The sequence below is a fragment of the Microtus ochrogaster genome, unplaced genomic scaffold (genome assembly GCF_000317375.1).
Source record: "Microtus ochrogaster isolate Prairie Vole_2 unplaced genomic scaffold, MicOch1.0 UNK46, whole genome shotgun sequence".
In the NCBI taxonomy this organism is placed as follows: domain Eukaryota; kingdom Metazoa; phylum Chordata; class Mammalia; order Rodentia; family Cricetidae; genus Microtus; species Microtus ochrogaster.
Window position 1 is genome coordinate 48,743 of NW_004949144.1, and position 25,984 is coordinate 74,726.

Below are 25,984 nucleotides of genomic sequence, written 5' to 3' on the forward strand. Positions count from 1 at the left end.
AGGTAACTATAAATGCAATTGGTACACAAGATTTGGTTTTTACATTTAGTTAAGTAGTGTCATTGCATACTAAAAACTAAAATAAAACCAGTATTATTTAATATCTACCTCCTGCTTGTGAATAATACTAGTGGTCCAGACACAGAAAGAATGTGAGAGACTGACTTGCTTGTTTCCAAAATCTAAGTGTTGATGCTATACTGCTCAAAACCCCAAGACAGAATTATTTGATATAGTTAGGTGTATCATATAATATGATACAATTAACTATATGATACAATATGATAAAACTGTAATCTAATGGCATCAATGTCCATAATACAAGGAGTTAGAAATGAGGAGTTCACTCCTTTTGTTTCAATAGCCTGCCAGCAGCAAGGTAGGCCTTTTGTCTATGAGGTCCGGGGCCAGCAAGGGACTCTGATCCTGTACCAGAAGATCCATTGTAGGGGTGAGTGTGTTCCTGACACATGGCAGAAGCACTGGAAATAGAGCATAGACATTCCTCAACCTCCTAAACTTCCTGGTCATTCTGCAGGGGCTTCTCTACAGGACTACTGCCTCTCTCTTCCTAACCCATCCCAGCTTGTGCCCAGGCACACCCTCCCTTCTTTGGAGCTATAAGATTCCCCAGCTCAGCCTGTCTGGGCGCGGGGATGGGGTGGTGAGTGCAACCGGTCAGGAGTTCGCTTGTTTCAATAAGCCTGCCTGTACTGATCTAATGGGAACTCACCAAAGCAAGGTGGACTGGGACTGATGGAGCACGTGATCAAACTGGACTCTCTGAACATGTTGGACAAGGAGGGCTGACTGAGAATCCAAGGACAATGGCACTGGGTTTTGATCCTACTGCATGTACTGGCTTTGTGGGAGCCTAGTCTGTTTGGATGCTCACCTTCCTAGACCTTGATGGAGGCGGGGGAGGACCTTGGACTTCCCACAGGGCAGGGAACCCTGACTGCTCTTTGGACTGGAGAAGGAGGGGAACGGGGAGTTGGGGAAAATTTTATTTTTAATAATAATAAATAAATAAATAAAAAGAAATTAGGAGTTCATGTGTGGGGTCCTTCTGTCTGTGTGCTGTTTTTATTGGTTAATGAATAAAAAACTGCTTTGAGTTCATGACAGAGAAGTACAGAGTTAGGCAAGGAAAGCTAGGCTGTATCCCGGAAGAAAGAAGGATAGAGTTGGAGTTGTGTCATATAGCGCCACTGGAGAGAGATGCAGGAACTTTAGCTGGTAAACCACATACTGATACACAGATTAATAGAAATGGGTTAAATCAGTATGTAAGAGTTAGCCAATAAGAATCTAGAGCTAATGGGACAAGCAGTGATTTAATTAATATGGTTTTCTGTGTGGTTATTTGGTTCTGGGCTGCTGGAATGAACACGTGGCATGTTGCTACAATTGGAGCCCAAAGTGGGGCATGAACCTATGACCCTGAGATTAAGAGTTTCATTCTCTACTTACTGAACTACCCAGGCCATTTCCAATACAAAACTTGGACTCCTTAGGACATAATGTTTATTAAAATATTTAGCATACGTTCTTTGCTTAATATTCTTTATGCTTGTTGTAATTCTAATCTTATACTTGATATCTATTCCTAGTGTATATAGTTTTGTATTGGATTTAGAACTCTCTTCTTTAAACTGAAGAGGGAGGTGCTGTGGGAGCACATTCTGCTCCTACAGCCAATAGCTTTTAAGATACCAGCCCACTTGGGTGTGGTCTCTTATACTATAAATGTAGCTGTAAAGCATGTGCTCATTCTCTTGCTTCCAATTCTCTCTTTGGGCTGCTAGATTCTGTTCCTCTTCCCCATTTGTGCAGAGGACTGTTATTTAGGACAATGATCTGTAGGTCTCCCCTAAATAAATAACCCTTTATTATTCATAATTCTGAACTAGTGTGGAATTATTTTGTGATTTCTGATTTAAGGTCAATTTTGTTATACTGTGTATATGTATATTTCTGCTCTTCTCTGTCATAAACTCAAAGCAGTTTTTTATTTTTTTATATGTAATTTTTTAATGTTAAAGTTAAATCCTTCCTTCTTATTTAAACAGAAAAGGGGAGGTGATATGAGATTACCCTCTGTATGCTGTGAATACTATTGTTTAATAAAGAAACTATCTTGGGACTGTACAGGAAATAGAGGTAGGTGGGGTTAAACTAAACTGAATGCTGAGAAAAAGAAGGAGTTAGGGAAAAGCTATATAGCCCTGCCAGAGACAGATGCTAGAAGTTTAGCTAGTAAACCACAGTCATGTGGTGATACACAGATTAATGGAGATGGGTTAATTGAGATGTAAGAGTCAGCCAATAAGAAGCTAGAGCTAATGGGCTTTAATGGATTTAATTAATATAGTTTCTGTGTCATTATTGGGTTCTAGGTCTCTGGAACAAATACATATATGCATGTATTCTTGATGATCAATGACACTCACAAATACCTTAATAGAGAAATTGGACTAAATGCTGTTATCAATTCTATCAATCTAGGATAGGCAGGCTAGGCAGATTACTGAAGAAAAAATAAAGTACAATTTATCACCTCTGAAATGTTATAGAAATTGCCCAAGACATCAGAAATTCATAAATGTATTATATATATATGATGAAAAACAGACACATCAGAAGTTCAAATCAATACAGATTTATTAAGCTTTCATGTGTTGTAAGTAATTGTTGTCAGGGTTTCTGTCCTGCATGGTTTCTATCCTCCCACCAGGTTCCACAGCTGTTTGGCCCCAAATAAATCACACAGAGGCCTATATTAATGATAAACTGATTGGTCCATTAGCTTAGGCTTCTTATTAACTCTTATAACTTATATTAACCCATTATTCTTATCTATATTAACCACATGGCTCGGTACCTTTTCAGTGGGTCAATCACATCTTCCTTCTTCTATGGTTGGAACAGGACTGCAGAGGAATGGGCTTCCTCCTTTCCAGAATTCTCCTGTTCCTATTGACCTGACTTTACTTCCTATCTTGTTGTTCTGACTATACTTTCTGCCTGGCTACTGACCAATCAGCATTTATTTAAAATATAATTGACAGAATATAGACAATTGTCCCACATCAAGTAATATTTTATATATTGCAAATTGTATATTTAGGTCATAGTTTCTAACTCAAATTTCATCTTTTAATTTTAATATTTACTTATGACTATTTTCAGCATGTATGCATTTATGCCTCTTTTCCAAGGAGGCCAGTAGAGGCCATTGACTCCTCTGGGAGTGAAACTAGAGATGGTTGCTAGGTAACATGTGAGTGCTGGGTATCAAACATAAGTCCTCTGAAAGAGCAACATGTATTTTTATCCCCTAAGCCAATTCTTTAATATCAAAATATGTATTTTCCACAGTTTGAAACTTTGTATATTTTTATTTCATATACTATGTATTATACAGACAAAGACATGAAAATAGTTGAAAATTGGTGAATAATGTTGTACAAGAATAAGGAATACAAGTTGATCCTGGTGGTGTAGAAGTCCCAGATTCTCAGGAGAAAGAATCAGAAAGCTAAAAACTTTATAGCCAGTTTGGTCAACTTAGTGAGACTCTAAAAAGTGGTGTGGGGCAAAGGTAAAAAAAAAAAACCAAAACACTGATAGTCAAATGACTGAAGGCATGGTCCAATATCCATGCTTTCCTTCTTGGTTAATGACAGAATTATAGGGATGTGGGTGACCACACTACAACATTTCGGATCCTTTTGTTAGAGGAGTGGTATAAAATTTTCATTTATCAGATTTGCTGAATCTTTCATACTTTTAAAGCTTCTTTTAAAAGTGTTTTGACAATGTCATAATATAGTATTTACATAATTTCCACTATGATTCACCCCACTCCTCCCATGTCCCCTTTCCATTTTACATTTCTGACTTTTTGAATAGCATATATTTTTTCTTTAAATAGTTATCATTCATATCAACATACTCATATATATTTTGCTGCATCCATTTAGTATTACTCACATGTAATATTAAAATGCATCAGAATAAATATTTGAAATTGGATAGTCTTGCATGAGATTTTTCTAGAGAATATTCATTTTCTCTCTCAGAAGCTACTAATTGTCTATCACTTCTTGTGGGATTTCTACCACCTGCATAATGGGTCAGTTGGTGTTGTCACTGTGCAGGTCTTATTTAGGTTCTTAATATGTAGATGTGTTCTGAACCTATAACAATGAGAAAAAGTTTATGGAAAAGTAATATATAATGCAATATTCTCAAACATAAAATAAATAGAGCCAGTTAAGATGATTAGAAACACTTACATGCAAATAATGGATGCTGGGACATGCAAGTCCAATTGCAGCATTTCTGAGACAAGAGAAAATGGCGATACAGGATAGTTAACTGGAGGTTCATAAGTCAGCCAGCCCAGACTACCAGTATAGTGGAAGAACTACAAGAGAAAACCTGCCTCAGAAGAAGCTGGAAGGAGAGTACCATGTCACAAAAGTTGTTCCCTGACCTCCACTAAGGCATATATGTGCTTACACACATGTGTGCACATACACACCTTATAATACAACAATAATAGTTACAGTAATAAGTAAAATTTAAAGTATGAAGTTTATTTAGACAAAGAGACTATAATAATGAAGAAATGAATAATAAACCACAATAATTAAGTCTAGAATATCGTCTTCAAATTGAAAAACTGATAATACCTAACACACCATAAGAAATTTAAATACTTCACAAGACTTGGTGAAGCTTGTAAGCAGGTGAAAACATAAATATAGAGAAAAGTGAAAATATAATGAGATAATATTATAAACACATCAGGGTCCAAGGGAAGGAAAGGGAACACATAAGCACAGATTTTTCAATAGAAATCACAGAACCCAGATAAACTGAACAGTTTGGTATCCAGATCCCGAGCGTGCCCAGCTTCTTCCTCAGGACTTCAAAAGTGCTGGTGAAGCACAGCATTAATCAGACTTAGTTTTTCAGAAGTTCCTCATGATATTTTACACAGATCATATCTAACAAGACATCTGCTGTGAACAACTTTTAACAGCACAGAAGTGAGTTTAGGGGCTGGACCCCTAGCCTGGATTTCTATTTCTGTGACCCTTAATTGGATCTTGAATGATGTTAGTTTTGGAATATGTGTATGTGTGTGTGTATGTGTGTATGTGTGTGAGCGTGTGTGTGTGTGTGTGTGTGTGAGTGAGAGAGAGAGAGAGAGAAGAGAAAAGAAAAGAAAAGAAAAGAGAGAAGAGAGAGAAAGAGGGAGAGAGAGATTCAGTTGTGAATAGCAGTGCTATAACACATAATGATTATCTGTAGATCTCTGGAGGGAAGATGGAAATCCCACAGAGAACAAGGAATCCTTGGAAAACAGGGTATTTTCTTTCATTTGTCCTCACAGCTGCAATGTGATAACTGAAGAAGTTGACTTAAAAATCTTGAGGAATCACTCTGGTCATTCGAGGACTAAGGCTCATCTCTAACTTTAGTTATCCTCTGCAGCCCCCATACATGGTTTTAAACTTTTACCAGCTAACTTCTAAGTTTCATGAATTCAAATCAAACAAGAGTTATAAAAGGCAAAATTTTGCAAACAATGAAACAGAATATGTCTACCTTTGCATGCTAGCAAATAGGAATCCATAAACTGAAGATTGGTGCTTGTGGTAAGAACATATAGCACACGTTTGGAGTTATTTTGTACTTTTGAATAATGATGTTTTCTATAAATAACATTGTACTTGTCCATCATCCTAGTTTATGTTGCATTCTTTCTTGATTTTGGCAAGGCATTCCCCTACCCATCACCTGTTCAGATATTGACAGAATTTTCATCAGGAGACTAAATTACAGCTGGTGATGCTGGACTTTTGTTTGCATTTCCTTCTGATTTTAAGACTAACACTGGATACAATTTCTATCAAAATGTTTGATGATTTTCTTTAAGAAAATTTGCCAGTATCTCTATGTCATTTGAAAACTTCTGAATGTTTTTCAGGAGAAATTTTATGCCCCCAGGTGATGGAAATCTCACTTTTCAAATAGGTTTGTTTTGAAAAATTCAGTGTTAGGTTATGCAACCGCAGTTCATTCAAGTTCACTCATCAAGTGAGCAAGTGAAGATGAATGTTCTTAATACCTGTCATGAAAGTTCTTTTTTAAAAAACAAGTTTTACATTTTTGAAAATTTCATATGAGCAATATTTAAATCATTTCCTCACCATCTTCCCTCCACCTCGTCCCATGGCTCACACTCCCTTTCAAATTCATGACCTTATTGTTACACATAGACACACATTTAAATTTATAAATACAATGTCATGAGTTAATTTAGTGTTATTTTTATGTATATGTGTTTAAGATTAGCCACTTGGAATTGGATAAACTTTGAATTGGAAAGCCTGATTGTCTCTCACTCAGCAACCATTAATTGCCAATAGCTCTTCATTTTTGGTTGCAGTTTGTGACATTTTTCTCCCATTCACAAAGGCATGGTATCAGTTTTTAGGCCTTATTTAGACTATCACATTGTTGAGGATTCATGGGTACAGCTTTTCCTATTTGTTGTAAGAGGCCGCTTGTTTGATTTTGACTGCTCAGCCCCAGAAATCATATTATTCACAATACTGTTTGACTATTAGCTTAAGTATACTTCTGGCTAACTCATAACTTAAATTAACACATCCCCATTAATCTGTGTATCGCCACAAGGCTGTGGTTTACTGGGTAATGTTCCAGTGTCTGTCTCCATTGGGACTACATGGTTTCTTCTGATTTTGCTTCTTTCTCCCTGCACTCAGTTTAGTTTTCCCCACCTACGTCTATTCTGCCATATGCAGGCTCAAGACAGTCCTTTATTAACTGGTGGTATTCATAGCATACAGAGGGAAATCCCACATCACCTCCCCTTTTCTGTTTAAAGAAAAAGGAAAGTTTTAACTTTAACATAGTAAACTTACATAACACAGCTAGCAAGCAAGAATTACAGTTACAATATTTATATCTACTTTATCTTTTTATCATAATTAACAAACTGTAACTATAACTACCTGTTCTTCAACTCCATTAATGACTCCAGAAGGATATAACATTACTTAAGTAAACAGGAAGTATATTGTAAGCAACTTCCAAAACTCTTGAAGTAACAGTGACTTCTCACTGCCCAAACAGTCACTCAAAGTTTTTCTGTAACATTGAGGCTTCCATCATCAGCCTACAGGATATACTATCCAGCATACTTTTCCATAAAGCAGGAAATTTTAATGATAGTTCTGCTTATATTGGTAGTTTGTCATTCACTTTCTTCTTATCCTGCAGAATGTTGTCAGACTCTTTTATGAAGCAGGAACCTCAAAGGACCATCTCATGTTTATGCAAGTTCAGCAGCCAGTTCTCCATGGGTCTGCTAGAATTGCACAGGCAGGAGAGCATGGCAGATTCTCATAACATACACACAGATACTTCCAGGCTACACAGTGAATTGCAAGGCAGATTTAGCATTTAGTCAGATAAAAAAAATGTTTGTATGCTGCACGATGCTTCCCAGAGTTGAGGTGCTAAGCATGGATCTTACCCAACAGTGTCAGAGGCAGTGAACATGCTTCCACCATCTTGGACTGGGTGGAGAAAGCAGGCAGTGTCATGTTGGACCTGCTTAGCATTTAGAAAATAATTACAGATATGCAATAAAGACAGATTCAGATAAAAAAGCTGATATCACAGTTTTGGATAAATGTGCATAGGCTTGAGAGAGACAGAGAAAAATATAGACAGTTATAATATAGAATAGTACAGACAGTTATAGATTAAAGGAGCAAAGATAAAAAATAAATATTAAACTTGTAGAAAAAGTAATAGAGTCAAGAAAAATAAGTCATGCAAAGATGGAAAATATACAGAGCATCTGGATTATATATATTATTGTGTGTTCATTTAATTTTTTTTACTGTGAATGAGCTAAATATAGAGATATTTCATTGTATAAGCTGCTAAGATAAACTAACATACATATTTTAAAGGTATCTTGACTTTGAAATTAAGGTCTAAGGATATGTTGCTTTGGAAAAGTTCTTCTTTTGTTTCCACAGAAGATGAGAACCTATGAATTTCTTCCACACTAACATGATTTTATGGACCAAGACCCTCTGAAATATCACCCTGAACATCTCCAAAAATATTTCTTCCAACAAAAAGCAGGAAACAATTTGGAAATAACTTTGCCCAAATTCCCAAATATTGTTTATAAATGTTTGTTTACACTTAAAGGGTGATATGTATATAGATGGATACTTTGCATTGATATGGATCTTGGTTTATTGATACAATTTTATGTGAATTTTGTTTATATATATATTTCTGCTATTGTTTAAAGTATTGTGTTTATGCCACTCATTTTAAAATGTAATGTATAGTTAAGAAATATAGATTAATAGATAATCATCTATAATAGTTAAGCTTCTAGTCATGTTAGTTAGGTATTCTAGATATATAGCGATATATTTCAGTTAGATAGGTATTCTTTAAATCTTTCAAAAACCTTCAGAATATGGCATTTAAAACATTTTAAGAACTTAGGACTTTTCATGAAATGAAATATATCTGTTCCTGGCATCACCAATCTACTTCAAGAGGATGATGGGCATTGAAAGATTCCTTATGTTGTTTGTTAGCCATTTGGGGAAGAAACTGCTCTTGCCTGAACTGTTTGACTGGATTTGCAGGGCCCACAGAGAAATGACTGCTAATTTGCTTAAAGAAGGTGATACAGTCCTTCAGAGTCCCTGCTTCATGAAAAAAATCTGCCAGACATTCTGTAGGACACAGAAGAAACTGACTGACAAACTGCCAATATAGGTGCAACTGTCTTTGAAATTCCCTGCTTCACGGAAAAGTCTCCCAGACAATATGGGCCAGATGCCTGCAATGTTACAGAAGAACTTTTGGTGACTGTTCAGGCAGCGAGATGTCTCTGTCAATTCTAGTTTTGGAAGTTGCTCACAATGCTCTTCTTATTAACTTAGGTAATATGACACCTTCTGGGGCCTTTGATGGAGTTCAAGAATAGTTAGTTATAATTATAGTTTTACTTAGTTATGATAAGAGATAAAGCATGTATAAATGTTGTAACTGTAATTCTTGCTTAATACTCTTGTTATATGTAACTTTATTATGTTAAAGTTAAAACCTTTCCTTTTATTTAAACAGAAACTGGAAAATGGTGTGTGTGTCCTTCTGTATATGTGCTGTTTTTATTGGTTAATGAATAAAGAAACTGTTTTCGCATGTGATAGGACAGAGTAGAGATTGGCAGGGAACACTAAACTAAATGCTGGGAGGAAGAAGGCAGAGTCAGGAGAAGCCATGTAGCTGCCACTGGGGACAGTTGTACTGGAACCATGTAGCCACATAGTGATACACAGATTAATAGAACTGGGTTAATTAAAGATATGACTAAGCCAGAAATATGCTTCAGCTATTGGCCAAACAGTATTGCAAATAATATAGTTTCTGTGTGGTTATTTTGGGTCTGAGCTGCCAGGAACAAATGAAAAGCATTCTGACAACAAAAGAGTATATGGCAGCTCTCTTTCTGTGTCAGGGTTGCCTCTCAGTAAAATGCCTTCTAGATCCAACATTTTTCCTGCAAATTTGTCATTTTATTTTTCTTTATGGTTGAATGGTATTGCCTTGTGTAGATGTACCACATTTTCACTATCTTTGTACACAAGATTTTCACTATCCACTCAACTGTTGGAGGAACTTTAAGGTTGTTTTCATTACCCAGAAATTTTGAATAGGGTGTCAATGAACATTGTTGAGCAAGTGTCTGTTGAGTATGATGCTGAGTACTTTGGAAGTATGTGGAGGAGTGGTGTAACTTGGTCAAAGGGTCAATCTATTTTAGCTTTTAGAGAACTCTGCACAATGATTTTCATAGTAGCTATAGTACTGTGCAGACTTTTCCCTACATGCCAGCAGTTGTTGTCAATTGCTCCTTGATGTCAGTTATTCTGACTGGGATCAGAGGAAATATCAGAGTAGATTTAATTTGCATCCCTAATTACTAGGGATGCTGAATACTTTTTGGGGTATTTCTTAGTCATTTTAAGTTTTCTTTTGAGAATTTTCTGTTCATATCCATAGTTCAATTTTAAAATTGGGTCACTTGTTTTGATTCTTCATTCTTTTTGAGTTCTTTATATATTCTAGATATTAAGCCTCTATCAGACATGCAGTTGACAAAGATTCTGTTCTACTCTGTGGGCTTCCTGCTCCCTTGATTGACTGCTTCATTTTCTATTTTTTTTAGAAATTTATAATTTACCATTTATTGATAATAATCACTACAAAAATTAATACAGTGAATTAACACATTTTACAAAACATCAAATGTACATGTTGAAAGACCATAACATACAATTGTGAGGTGAGATAAAGTTCTTAATAAATAAAAGTTCAACTATTTGATATTCCCCAGTAATACTATAATATAACTCAAAATTATAGTCACATTAAAAAAGATTTACTGGTGATATTCTCATTCCTAGTAAAGATTCTCTGTCCCAAGGAGTACTTGCTAGTTCAGAGCATGTATACAGCAATATTCATTCACCTTCTATTCTACCTGTCTATGGTAAAACCCAAATACATTTATTTTATGGCGATGAGGAAAGGACACAAGGCATTTGTGTTTATAGCAATTTCTTCTCAGGAGAATGTAGGCATTGCAATTTATTCAATGACTACCAGGAATAAGAAGAGATCTATAAGTCTCCTCTCAGGGTTACTTACAATGGTGTCTCTCATTCCTCAGGTCATGAAGAACAGTTGTGATTGTGTTTGGTTAACTGCTAAATTTATGAATTTCCATTATATATTCAGCATTAGATAAGTACAAATCTATTCAATTACCGAGTCAAAACTCTCAAGAACATTGGTGTACAGAAACTCTAAATTCCTCTGTGGAACACAAGTTCCCAAGTCTCCAGATATTAATATAATTTCAGATTCAATTTCTGGAAGAATGTGACCATTTTTCTTCCTAGGGAAATGCTTTCTGGTACTAAGTAGATACAGACCTTTAGAACATCACGAGATAAATTCATTAACATCCGCTCATTCACCACATTTAGAATATTCCTGTGGTTCATTTTCACCAAGGAAGTTTAGAATTCCTTAGGCTCTGAATTCTTCTTTTAAAAATTTTCTTAAAATTAGTTCTTTAAGAATTTCACATATTTTGATCATATTCATCTCTTCCAAGTATTTTCCAGATCTCCCACTCATCCTTAACATCCAACTTTATATCTTTTTAAAAACCTGTCAAGATGAATTTGTGCCACCGAAATAGTCTTAGATATGTGGCTTTTCACTGTATCATGGTCAAATTAGCAGAAGTTACACCTAATAGAAAACGGTCTCTCTTTCTCTTGGCATCTGTCAAGTAGCCAATAGCTTCAATGGTAGTAGTGGGATTTATCTGTCCAGATGAAACCTACATAGTTTTCTATAAGGAGCCCAAGGTGCAGAGACAGGACACAGGGAAGCTCCTCAAGCTGCATCTCATTGGATAAAGTTCTGTCACTTCTCAAAAAGACCTGGATGTTCCTACAGTAGATCCCACTTTGCACAGCCCCTCCCCAGGGTGTTTTGAATTTGTTCCTGACTCCCTCATTTTTTGACCTTTCTATCTCTACAATGATGGTATCATTATAGTTTCCTTAAATCATTTTCTAAATATCTTATTTTATTATTTCAAAAGAAAACCATCCTTTGCATTTTATATAGCAATCTCAGTTCCCACTCTCTCCCCTCCCCCATTACCTGTACCTACCCTCTCCTCTACCCCCTATCCACTCCTCAGAGAGGGTAAGGCACATTGCTTTGGGGAGGGTCTAAGGCCCTCCCTACTGTATATAGGCTGAACAAGGTATCCATCTAAAAAGAATGGGTTCCCAAAAATCCAGTACAATCATAAGGGATAAATCCTGTAGCTGCTGCCAGTGGCCCCACAGTCTGCCCAATTCCGAGGGTCTAGTTTGTTCCTATTCTGGTTTCTTTTTTGTCCATCTGGAGTTGGTAAGCTCCCATTAGCTCAAGTAAACTGTCTCAGTGAGTGTCCCTATCATGGCCTTGACCTCTTTGCTCATATTCTTACTCCTCCTACTCGCCAACTGTAAACTCAGTCCCGTGCTCTGCCATAGGTCTCTGCCTGTTTCCATCAGTTGCTGGATTAAGGTTTAATGGTGACATTTAAGATATTTGTCTGCTTCCAATTTCCAAGAGGATCTCTATATATTTTTCTTTGGGTTCACCTTGTTATTTGGCTTCTCTAGGCTTGAGAACTATAGGTGTAATGTCCTTTGTTTGTGGTTAGAATCCACTAATGAGTGAGTACATACCATATTCATCGTTTTGGGTTTGGGTTAGCTCACTCAGGATAGTGTTTTCTATTTCTGTCCATTTGCATGCAAAATTCAAGATGTCATTACTTTTTACCACTGAGTAGTACTCTAATGTGTATGTATTCCACACTTTCTTTATCCATTCTTCCATTGAGGGGCATCCAGGTTGTTTTAGGATCTGGCAATTATAAATAATGCTGCTATAAACATAGTTGAGCAAATGCTTTTGTAGTATGTTTGGGCATCTCTTGGGTATATTCCCAAGAGTGGTATTGCTGGATTCTCAGGTAGATTGATTTCCAATCTCCTGAGAAACCGCCACACTGATTTCCAAAGTGGTTGCACAAGGCTGTATTCCCACCAGCAATGGATGAGTGTTCCTGTTACTCCACATCCTTTCCAGCATAGGCTATCATTGGTGCTTTGATTTTAGCCATTCTGACAGGTGTAAGATGGTATCTCAAAGTTGTTTTGATTTGCATTTCCCTGATTGTATGCTTAGGAGGTTGAGCATGACCTTAAGTGTCTTTTGGCCATTTGAACTTCATCTGCTGAGAATTTTCTTTTCAGTTTAGTACCCCATTTTTAATTGTGTTAATTAGAATTTTCATGTCCAGTTTCTTGAGTTCTTTATATAATTTGGAGATCAGACCTTTGTCTGATGCAGGGTTGGTGAAGATCGTCTCCCATTCAGTAGGATGCCTTACAAGGTGAACCCAAAGAAAAACATATATAGATACTCCTGGAAACTGGAATCAAACAAAATTGCCAGGCAAAAGTTGTGAGCATAGGGGTGGGGATGGGGGTGTGGGTGGGGTTGGGGGAAGGGTAGCAGGGGAGAGAGAAGGAAGAAGTGAAAGCCTGGAGAGCTTGGGGGAGTGGAAGGGTGGAGATGGAAGAAGGGCAGATATAACAGCAGGGAAGAAGATATCTACATTAAGGGAGCCATTTTAGGGCTGCCAAGAGATTTGGCTCTAGAGGAGATTCCAGGTGTCCACGGGGATGTCCCCAGCTAGGTCCTTGAGCAACATAGCAGAGGGTGCCTGAACTGGCCTTGCCCCACTATCACACTGATGATTATCTCGAATACCACCATAGAATCTTCATCCAGCAACAGATGGAGACAGAGACAAAGTCCCTCATCAGAGCAATGGAATAAGCCTCCAAGGTCCAGTTGAAGAGCAGAAGGAGGGAGAAGATGAACAAGGAAGTCTGGACCTTGAGGGGTTGGTTCACCCACTGAGGCAGTGTGCCTGTTCTAATAGGAGCTCACCAAATTCCAGTTGGAATGAATGAGCATGAGATCAAACTGGACTATCTGAATGTGGCTGACAATGGGGACTGACCTGTTTCTATTGCGTGTACTGGCTTTTTGGGACCCTAGTCTATTTGGGTACATCCTAGGCCTGGATGTGGGGTGGGGGTCTTGGACTTCCCACAGGGCAGGATTCCCTGCCCTCTCTTAAGGAGAAAAGGCGAGGAAGGAGGGTGAATGGGGGAGTGGGAGGGGAATGGAAGGAAGGAAGTCAGTGTAAATTTTTGAATGGAAAAATAAATAAATAAAAAAAGAGGTATTTGTCTCTCTGACTACAGGACAAGGACAGATTGGGGACCCTCTCTATCATTTTGGGTCTTAGCAGAATTCCCTTAAATCTTAACAGGTGAACTAATTTGCCTTCCCACTGTATCTGTCCCCTCAATGTTGAGCATTTCCTTCAGGATTATTTGGTTGTGTTCTCTTTGTCACACTGAAATATTTCATGTCTTTCTCCACAGTATCAAAAATGTGTATTTTTAGACAGTATCTCATTCATATCGTAGGCTGACTTTGAATGTTAATATCTTTTGTCCATTTTTTAATTTTCATCTTCATGTGGCTTTATTTTAACCTCTATTTCTTTTATTTTTATTTTTTTACTTTATTTTTTTATTGAAAATTTCTGCCTCCTCCCCTCCTCCAACTTCCCTCTCCTCCCTCCCTCTCTTTCCCCCTCCCTCTCCAGTCCAAGGAGCAGTCAGGGTTCCCTACCCTATGGGAAGTCCAAGGTCCTCCCCTCTCCCCCCAGGTCTAGGAAGGTGAGCATCCAAACAGACTAGGCTCTCATAAAGCCCATCCATGCGGTAGAATCAAAACCCAGCACCATTGTCCTTGGCTTCTCAGTCAGCCTTCACTGTCAGCCACATTCAGAGAGTCTGATTTGATCACATGCTCTATCAGTTCCAGTCCAACTGACTTTGTCCATCTCTTCACTGATGAGCTGGTTTTACAAGTGTAGACTACCACATCAATTTTTACTGAAGTCTTTGATCACTATTTTTCTGTTATATTTGTTACCAATATTGTATTTATGTCTTTTATTCTCTGATGACTCTTAGCTCTTGAACATTCCTTACTTGTCTAGGTACTGCACTATGTTTTACTTGCCTTGATGTTTTTAGTGAATGTAATGGAGCCAATGTTGGAGCAAAGTGATAGGAAATAATCAATACCCACAGTTCCTGGTACTAAAGTGGGGAGTAGACATTCAAGCAAAAAGACATAGAGAATGGAAAGGATTTTTGGTGTGTAGATGAATTCATTTAAGTTCTTTTTTATATCACAATAGGGGGACTTCAAAGTTATTCACATAAATGTACTATAAAGTCACAGACTTACATAATATATATATATATACTATATCTGTAGCAATTGTGTTTTAATGCAATTATATACAGTATCTTGACAGCTATCACAAGTGTTAGATGCACAATAAATGTTGAGTGAAAAAATAAACCTGAGTTATTCGAGGAGAAGAGTGAAGAGGATTTCAATCTAAATAAATGTATATTTCTGTGTTGGTGGATGGTTGGGTATGTGTGTGTAGGACCATGGCAAAAGTAAGATTATTAGCATTCTTAGTACTAAGTATTTGATGAATGAAGATGTCTAGAAGTTTATTAGGTAGCTTGTTGGAAGATCTTTGGAAAATATGCACAATTCCCTGTACAGAACTAATTTTGATTTATTTAATGATGTTCCTCTTTCACATTTTGCTTGTTATGAGTTATAACTTCCAAATATGATTTGTCTAGAAACCAGATGAAAATATGTAAAAGGCAAAATTAGGAAAACAATGCAAATAAATGTATCTTTATTTTGATGATAGCACATTAGATTCTTGTGGTTTTCCTAATCAATTAAAAAAGATTTCAGGCTAACATGTAATGCACACAGAACCTGCATTAATTTCAACTGGTATGCCTTCAACTCTGAAAGATATTCATGGAGAAATATATAATAAAATCATTAGTAAATGTTGCTGTTTGATTGACATTGTTTATGGAATGTTAAAACTATACAACTTAAAAGTGAATGCCCTATAGATTTTCAAGAATCAGGTTGATCTAGGTTTTAGACTATATTAACATATCTACAGCAGTGTAATAGAAACTGGAGCATCCTGCTCACAATGTGTGATTTCCTACAGTTCATGCTGACTCTCATTTTAAGTACAGAATCAATAGAAGGAAAGTTAGGAATTGTATTTGTGGTATTGGTAAACATCATGGACTGGGTCAAGAGAAGAAAGTTCTCGACAGTGGATCAGATTCTCACTGCTCTGGTCCCTTCTCATAGTCCCTTTTATATCTGAGCTGTACCCATCCTTACCAATAACTGGAAAAGTAGAGAGAAGAACCTGTTGAAGGAGCTGTGGGCTGCGTTCCTGCCACCCAGCTCCCGGCTGCCTAGCTAGCTTATGCCCCGAAATAACAACACACAAACTTTATTCATTTAAACACTGCCTGGCCCATTTCTATTAAAGTGTGTAGCACCGAGGTGCGCTTACTGGGAAGATTCTAGCCTACGTCTATCCTGGGTCGGAGCTTCATCGTGTCTCTTACCTCACTTCCCTTCTTCCCAGCATTCTATTCTGTCTACTCCACCCACTTAAGGGATGGCCTATAAAATGGGCCAAGGCAGTTTGTTTATTGACCAATGACCTTCCTGCACCAAGAATCAATATTTTATGGATGGTGACCAATCATTAAAACTTCTGACTTGCTATAAACCTCAGCAACAATTATTTTCTCAAAATGGCCATTTTCTTCAAACTCTAATTTTTTTCACCTAAAGTGGAGAGTTAAAAAAGTTCTTTTGATGATGTTGCTGGAATCTCTGCTTTTCTTGTCTTTGAATATTTTAGTCATAAGAAGACATGCTCATGTCTGGATTGATGAACATGAACCAAATATATTCTATTGTGTTATTTCAATCCACTCTGGTCAACTCTAGGATTATTTTATTCACCAACAGTATGTTCATACTCATCCCTTCACCATGACCTTGATTACATTCCTCCTGCTCATATTCTTCCTGTCGAGGGATATTAAGTGCATGTAGCTCATTTCCAAAGGCTCCAGAGACCTTAGAATACAACCCACATAAAGACCTTGAAAATAGTGGTCAGCTTGTTACTGTATACCACTTCCTTTTTGGTGCTTTTCCTACTATTTTGTAACAGTAACTTTAATCAGGCAAGTCCAATAATTTTGTTTGTACTAACTCTGAGATTTGCTTTTCTCTCTGTCCATTCATGCCCCCTGATTCTACAGAACAGGATCTTGAGACAGGCCTTGCTTTCTATGCTCTGTAAGTTTGTACAGGTAACTGAGAAACTATTTGCTTCATAAGATGTATTTTTTTAGGGAGTACTCAATTCATAAGTGTTACATTTCCAAGATGATCATGAATGGAGACATGGAAGGAGATCTGTCATTTTTCAGTCAAAGCATTTATTAGAGTCAGAGGAGCAGTGTGTTTGTTAACATGACAGGGTGCTGGTGTGGGTATGCCCTCTGTATGCTGTGAATACTATTGGTTAATAAAGAATCTGCTTTGAGCCTATTGCAGTGCAGAATAGGGCAAGATGGGAATTCCAAGCAAAGAGGAGGAGAGGGTAGGCAGAGTCAAAGAGAAGCTATGTAGCCACTTTAGGAGACAGATGCCTGATGCCAAACAGAACCTTACCAATAGGCCCCAACAACGTGGTGATACATCAATGAATAGAAACAGGTTAATTTAAGTTATAAGAGCCATCCAATGAGAAGAATGAGCGAATAGACCAAGCTGTGTTGTAATCAATATAGTTTCTGGGTGATTATTTGAATCAGACAGAATGGAAAACAAAGAGTAGTCTTTGCCAACAGGCTGTACAGAAAAGGTCAAAAGTACCAGCCTCCCAGGGAAAGCAGGTTTTCTATTTTAAGGTTCTATTTTCTACCTGTAGAAAGGAGGGGGAATGGAGAAAGTGTTTGGCCAGGATGGATTGGTTCTGCTATTAACTGATACTATCTAAATGGGCTTAGAGGCATTATACTTCCATTTATTTTTGCCTGAAACAGGTTTTTTTTTAAAGAACATAATAAAATCATAAGAAAAATTTAAACCTTGATTCTGTGAATTGCATATTATCTTGAAAAAATAATTATTTTAAAACTTAATGGACTCAAGCCAGTAACTTCACCAAAGCTCTAAACATGAGAAATATGTTTGACAGATATTGATAAAAGGCCAAAAAATCTGAAGATCATGAAATGTGATTTGAATTTTATTTATATACAAGAGAAACACATTTGAGAAGATAGAACAATAATTCTCCTATGAGGCATGTGTGTGCCTCTATGTAATTACACAAGCACACAGTTTTAAACACAGTTATGCATAGTTACTAGCTCTTGAAGGAGTATTAGTTTCCTGGGTTTCCAAGAAAAAACTGTGAATATTATGCTTATTGAGTCTAACATGTTATTAAAAGAAAACTAAATTATTTAACACAAATAATGGAGAAATTAAAGTGTTTACAGATGTTGAAACAGAATATGTCCTTATTTGCATGCTAGCAAACAAGAATGCAGTTTCTATTCAAAGTCAACTATGAATTCCATTGGTCTACAGCAGTGTCACAGAGTATATGAAGAAGAGCTAATTTGAGCAGTTATGGGAATTTACGGTTTTCAAAAAGAGAGGACTGAGTTCTCCTACTAATACACTGTGGTGCTGTTTGCTTGAACTTGGTCATGGAATTGTAAAGAATAACAGACTACATCCACAATTCAAGGGCACATGTAAAATAGATATATTGAAGGGGAGGCAGAGAAGATGACTTATCTGGTAAGAGAATCTTCACAACCATGGGGATCTCAGTACAAATACACAAAATTTATAAAATCAGGGCATGATGATGTGTGTCTGTAACACCAGCACTGTGGGGAATGGGAAGTGGAGACTGGAGGATCACTGAGGCCTGCAGGCCACCAGTTCTGCTCCAAGCTCAGTGCGATATCCTAGCTCAAGGAAATGGGACAGAGTAATAAATGAAGACACCTGATATCCTCTATGGTCTTTGCTTTGTGGAGCATATATACTATCTCACAGGAGCATGCAAATACCACATACATACACTCTAACACATGTTTTACTTGGTTTTATTTATTTACTTTTTATTTTTATGGGTGTGAGTATAAGAAAGACAGTTCTGGTGAGAAAGTATGAAAGCAACATGACTGGAAAGACAAAGATGAAAAACACAACAGCTTTTCACATGGTACTGTCCTCACTGTGGACATTGCACCCTCTGCACTATATCTGGTGTGGGAGAATTGTCTGTATTCTGTCAATCATATTTTAAATAAACGCTGATTGGCCAGGCAGGAAATATAGGTGGGAAAACCAGACAGGAAGTAGAAATGATGTAATGAAAACAGGAGAATTCTGGGAAGGAGGAAGTTGATTCATCCCACTCCTGCCCAGACCACTGAAGCAGCAGGATGTGATCTGCCTCACTGAAAAAGGAACTGAGCCACATGGCTAACATAGATCAGACAAATGAGTTAATCAAGATGTGAGAGTTAGCCATTGAGAAGCTAGAGCTAATGGGCCAATTAGCTTATAATTTATGGAGACCTATGTGTGATTTTCTTTGGGGCTAAACAATTGAGGGGAACTGGGCAGGGCAGAAACCACAACAAACAGGACCCTCCATGTTACATATATCCCTGCTTTGTGATCTGGGGTTAATCTTCTTCCTGTTCAAGAAGCCCAAAAAGATGTTGCTCCACAGAATGGATGATAAGATCCCAGCATCACAGTCCACAAGAAGGGCCTGCAAATGGTGAGCTCCTATATCTTTAAAATTGAGGTGATATGAAATCTTATCATCATTATATAAAAGTAAAGTCAGATCACTTCAGTCACAGAATTAATCATGTTCATCATCAATCTCCTCAAGTATATAAAAAGCATCCTGGGAGGGGAAATCATGCCACCTATGTTTATTCTTAGCACATAATAATGAAAACAATATGGTTGTCAAAATATTTTACAGAATCAATAAATGAGCAAATTATGTGAAGGCTTTCAAGATGAGAGCAAATAAACACATAATGAAATCTGTGTGTAGCATGAAGTGTTTGGTTCTGTTTTCATTCAGTTTAATTTGAGGTTGCAGACTTAAACAAACAGAAGCATTACTCAGAGCAAAAGACTGGCTATTGAATAATTGTTAGGTGAAATGTTAGTACATTATTAAAATGTCAGAAGTACTAACTGAAGAAATCTTCTATGCCAAAGTAGATGGCATTTGTGACAAAACAGTAGTTTTTGAAAATCATGTAAAAGATTTTAATAAAATATATACTTTTCAACTGTGGACAATGTTACTATTATATTTCTTAAGCTTATTTTATATGCAAAATAACATTTGACATTAGAAAATCTAGTTAAAAAGATTCCTTTCCTTATTTTTTTTTTAAATTTTTATGGTTGTTGATTAAACCCAGGGTCTCGTACGTGACTGAAAGGTATTCTTCCATTGAACTACACTGAAGGCCTACCAGCATCCTTTCTCAATTGTTACTTTTGTATGTTTTTTCCCTCATAACATTTCTAAAAGCTTTTTTTAAAATTTATTTATTTATTAAAGATTTCTGTCTCTTCCATGCTACCGCCTCCCATTTCCCTCCCCCAATCAAGTCCCTGTCCTTCATCAGCCCAAAGAGCAATCAGGGTTCCCTGCCCTGTGGGAAGTCCAAGGAACCCCCATCTCCATCCAAGTCTAGAAAGGTGAGCATCCAAACTGCCTAGGCTCCCACAAAGCCAGTACATGCAGTAGCATCAAAACCCCCTTGCCATTGTTCTTGAGTTCTCAGTAGTCCTCATTGTCTGCTATGTTCAGCGAGTCCAGTTTTATCCCATGCTTTTTCAGACCCAGGCCAGCTGGCCTTAGTGAGTTCCCGATAGAACATCCCCATTGTCTCAGTGTGTGGGTGCACCCCTCGCGGTCCTGAGTTCCTTGCTCGTGCTCTCTCTCCTTCTGCTCCTGATTTGGACCTTGTGCATGTTGTATGCTCATAGAAGTGAAGCAACAAAATCTAGACTACAATGAATATTCTCCATGCTTCTGTGCAGTCCCTGGATGACCACTTACAAAATTAGACCTAATGCTCACAATGTTCTGTTATAGTTCAAATGGAGAAATATCAGTGATGACACAAAATAGTCACCAGGAAAAATATTAAGACACAAGACATTTGAGGTCTCACACAGATTTATGATTGAAATATTCTTGAACTGTGCCAATCAAAGAGTGACTGAATTTATAAACACATAAATCACACCTTTGCTGAATGCCCTGCGCTGGGGATGGGAACCTATGCTTATTCTGTAGCTCTGTTTTTGTTGCGTTGACTCTTGAATATGGGTTACTCCTTTTGCGAAAAGGAGTGCCTTGCATCAATTCAGTAGGAGTTTGGGTTCTTTTCCTTCAACTGTGTCAGAGACTTTCATGGCAATCTTGCCGCTATTAATACAGTTGTAGTTTTGAATCTGAGTAAAGCAACTTGGCCTACAGAGTCCAGCAGCTACAGCTATTCTAGTAGAACCTCAAATGTTTCCTGTCCAGAGTGGAAGGTGGAGAAGAGGGGCTCAGGGAAGCTCTTGGGCTGGCTTTACTGCCTCCCATGAATACAAGCTTTGTCACTTTCCCTAAAGGCCTTGAAGCTATTGTACTAGCATTTTCTCCACACAGCCCCACCCTCCATGTGTTTTGCATTTCTCTTTGTCTTCTTCTGGCCTTTTTGTTCTGGGAAAGAGCCATCCCATGAGGACCTTTCTGTGTTCAGGTATGTTAATGTTTCAGTTCTAGAAATTTGGTCACTTAGAGAATGGAACGGGGGAGGGGGAGAGGAGTGGGAGGAGGGGGAGGGAAATGGAAGGCGGGGAGGAGGCTGAAATATTTTTCAATAAAAAAATAAATAAATAAAATAAAAAATTACATTCTAGATATAAAGGATGAATGCCTTGAGACTCAGTGTATTTTTCTAAGTTGTAATATTGTCATATGAAAAGTGTCCAAGTACTTGAGAAAACAAAAAAAAAGAAATTTTGTCACTTTCTTTTTCTCTATTGCTCCAATTTCCAGTTAAAATCCATCTTTCACATGCAATAATCTATAGCTTTACTTCTATCTCAGCGTTTTTATTAGCGTTATGTTGATACAGGGTCTTACCAGTTAGCCCAGTTTCCTTCAGTGCTGTACCATGTATAACTTTGCACCACTAGGCCAAGTTTACCATAGTTTTTGATACATGTTTTTTTTTTTGCTTTCTTATTTTAATACTTCTCTTTTCTGTTATTGCTTCTTTGACTATCCATTAGGTCTTGAAGAATGTTATGACCCATGGCTCCATTCCCTTTCTTTCCTGGGCTATCTACTGTCCTTTATATGCCTCTATGCCTACAGTGATATTACAGGAGCAAATGTCAGTGCAAACTGGAGAGACAAGAATAGTGCCTAGTGTTTATACTGGTGAAGGAATCAGATGCATTAACAAAGGTAGGAGACATGGAAATGAAAAAGATCCTTGTTGTGCAAGTGAATTCATGTAAACTTATTGTCCGCTTTGTAACAGAATAGGAATTGTTCCATATTTATTTACATGTTTGAAGAAGATAGTCACATCTCTTTAAATATTTACATTACTATTTCAGAATTGGAAATGAAAGCAATTTTATACCATCTTCTAACAACTATTACATTACTAATTATAAGTCAAATGCACAATAAATTTAAGTAAATGATAAACCTGAATTATTTCAATCAGAAATGAAAGGGATTAGGATGTAAAATACACATTTATAAACTAGCATATATTAGTACATATATGTGTATGCATGTATATATAACCTTATCAAATGTAAAATTGTTAATCTCAGTCCCAGATATTTGAAGAGTAACTAAATAGGTAAGATTACTAGGTAATTGTTTGCTTGTAGAAAAATCTTTTGAAAATATATATAGGTCCTACCTGGCTTCATTTTGAAATACTTAATGGGAAGCTTATGTTACATAGAAGTTAAAATACTTTTCCTTTTATGTGAGTTAGAATTTTATGTTTTTTCCTTATCATAAATTAAATGGTTACAATTTAATAGGCAAACAGTCATAACAATGCAAATAAATTTATTTGTTTTAATGACAGTGAAAGAGAATTCTGCTTTCTTTAGCATCACATATGGAGAACTCCGTCTGGTACATTGTGTGTAAGGTGTGAAACATCTGGATGACACTCACCTGGGTTTTCTTGCAGAGTGTAAGATTTTTGTGAAGAAAACTATAAACCACGTCATTAGAAAATCTTGATGCTTACTTGATACTGTACATACAAGTTCATTGAATTTGTTTGTTATGATTTCTCAAGGATCAGCTAGACATACATCAGAAGACTGTATTTACAAATATTTATCACTATAGTGGAATTTGGAACATCATCTTGGAAACAATGAATGTTGTCCTATATTGCATATTGTTAACTACTTTAAGTGTGGAATTTCTAATGGGAAATTTAGGCAATGCATTCATAGTGCTAGTGAACGTTATGGACTGGGTAAAGAGGCGAAAGATATCTTTCATAGACCAGATCTTGACTACTCTGGCAATTTCCAGAATTGCTTTTCTCTTTTCGCTAATTGCACATTTATTTGTATATAAATGGTATCCAGCCACAACAATAGCTAGAAGAATTGTGAGACAAACTTGTATTTTCTTTACAGTAACCAATCATTTTAGTATCTGGCTTGCTACATGTCTCAGCATCTTTTATTTTCTCAAAATAGCCAGTTTTTCAAACTCTATTTTTCTTCATCTAAAGTGGAGAGTAAAAAAAATGGTTTCAGGGACATTGTTGGCATCTCTGCTCCTTCTGTTTTTAAATGTTTTAGTCATAGACACACACATTGATGTCTTCATTTACAGAATTGAAGCAAATATATTCTTCAGAGCTATCTCAAGTAATTATTCTCAAGTTGCTAGGCTCGTTTTACTCACCAACACTATGTTCACACTCATCCCCTTCACCGTGACCCTGACCATGTTTCTCCTGCTCATCTTCTCCCTATGGCAACATCTGAAGAGCATGCAGTACAATGCCAAAGGCTCTAGAGACATCAGCAAGGCAGCCCACATAAAGGCCATGAAAATGGTGGTCACATTCCTGTTACTGTACAGCATTTTTTTTCTGTCACTTATTTTGCAGTTTTGTGATATTAAATATAAGCAGAAAACTTCAGTTTCTCTCCTTTTCTGGGTTACTGGAGTTGCTTTCCCTTCTGGCCACTCCTATATCTTGATTCTGGGAAACACTAAACTTAGACAGGCATTTATTTCCATGATGTGGTGGCTGAGGTGCAGGCTCAGTGCTGTGGAGCCCTCAGTTTCTTAAAATGTATATCATCCTTTGTATTTTAGAGAAACATTAGTTCTTAATTTTTTTGTAATATTTCAACCTTCTGTACTTCACTTGTAACATTGTGAATTTGGCAAAATTTTGTATAGTTTTGGTACTTCTCTAATTATTACTGCCTTGGCAAAATATATATATATATATATATATATATATATATATATATATATATATGATAAATATAAAATAAATATGGACTAAATAAATATATGAACACATAACTAGCAAAATATAATTGTTCTATATATAATTAATCACTTTGACATTTTAAAGTGATTTATGTTAATATGCAAAATATTTGTGTGTATATATTTATGTGGCATGTGTCCAATGATGTTAAATCTGTTGTAAGACTTCTGTGAAGCTTTAGAAGGAACCCTTTCTTATTACTAGGTTTGTTTTTATAACTTTCCTCTTCTAAAATTGTTTATTTATTTACCTACTTATTGGAAAAATGTTAGTTTATTTTCTGTATGTATTTAGAGGCAATTTGTTGGGGATGCACATGTTCTAAAATGTGAACATGTGTAATAGGTAGTTACTCAGAGGAGGAAGTTATAGTACTTATACATGGCTCATTGACATTTGAAAATTTCAACCAAATATTTGAATAGTGTATGAACAAATTTCATTTTTAAAAAGAGGTTAAAGAACTGAATTAAGAAACAGGAAAATTGTGCAGTTAGTAGTTGTTTGTTATTCTGTTGCTTAGGAAACAATAAGAAATAAAAGTACATATATATTCAGTGCTAAGAGAAATTCTCTGCTTTGTAAATTATCTGCAGTTGAATGAATTTTCGCGATGGAACCTATGAATATGAACTGTTAACAGTCAAAGTTGAAGCTCAATAAAAGAAAAACAAGATAAGAGTCAAAGTATGCATTTCTTGGTAAAATAAAAAATAGCATAAATATCAATAAAAGATAAAATGTAAATTGCATAATGGTAACATTTCAAACACAATACAATTCATAGGGAGATAAAAATGGATGTACACAGCACAATTTTCACTAAAAAACAAATTTCAGAGAAATCTCACATTTTCAGTATGAAGATGGTAGCCTGTCCACTTTTCTTCTACTATGCTGCCATGGCACTGGGAAACCACAGAACCCAGCACTCAGAAGGCTTTTTTAGCACCACAGCAAAAAAACTTACACAACATTTCTAGCAAGATTCCTGTCTGTTAGGAGTTTTAGCTTCATCAGCACATTAGATTTACTACCATACCTAGACAGTGGAATTATAGCTCAGTGTTTAAATCAGTGATTTTTTGAATGGTGTCTTGCTCTCAGCCTTGGATTGGTGTGTGTGTGTGTGTGTGTGTGTGTGTGTGTGTGTGTGTGTGTCTGTGTGCACTGTGTGTTTGTGTGTGTACTCTTTGACTGAATATAATGAAGCTACAAGACATTAATTACCAGCAGATAATTGTAGAAAGAGAAATTTCCCAAGGAGATCCTATATACAATGAGACAGCTTAGAAAGAAAAAACCTCTTGTTCATGAATGCAATTTATCTACTGAAACCAAATCCTGATGTTGAAGGATCATTCACGATATCACCTGAGGACTAAACCTCACCATCCCTCTATTCAGCACTCATTCTTTTTTTTTTAAAAACAAGGCAAAATTTTGTAATGCTAAAACTTATAAAACTTTGCTTAATGACATTCATACTTCATGAGCTCAAGTTTCAAAGATGCTAGAGAAAGGAAAATGCTTGCAAAACAGTGAAAGAGAGTATGCCTCCATTTGCATGCTAGTAAATGAGAATTCAGCTTTACACTCAGGACCAG

The 25,984-nt window shown here is 36.6% G+C and overlaps 1 protein-coding gene across 1 annotated transcript; it reads left to right on the forward strand.

Moving 5' to 3' along the window:
• The first annotated feature begins 23,228 nt into the window (after positions 1–23,228).
• On the forward strand, positions 23,229–24,167 carry LOC101994353 (taste receptor type 2 member 140-like). The gene has a single exon (XM_005369230.1). It carries the CDS (start codon positions 23,229–23,231, stop codon positions 24,165–24,167), a length of 939 nt encoding a protein of 312 aa, XP_005369287.1.
• Positions 24,168–25,984: the final 1,817 nt, after the last annotated feature.

Coding starts and splice junctions, on each gene's coding strand:
- LOC101994353 (XM_005369230.1), top strand. CDS start 23,229: ATGAATGTTGTCCTATATTGCATATTGTTAACTACTTTAAGTGTGGAA.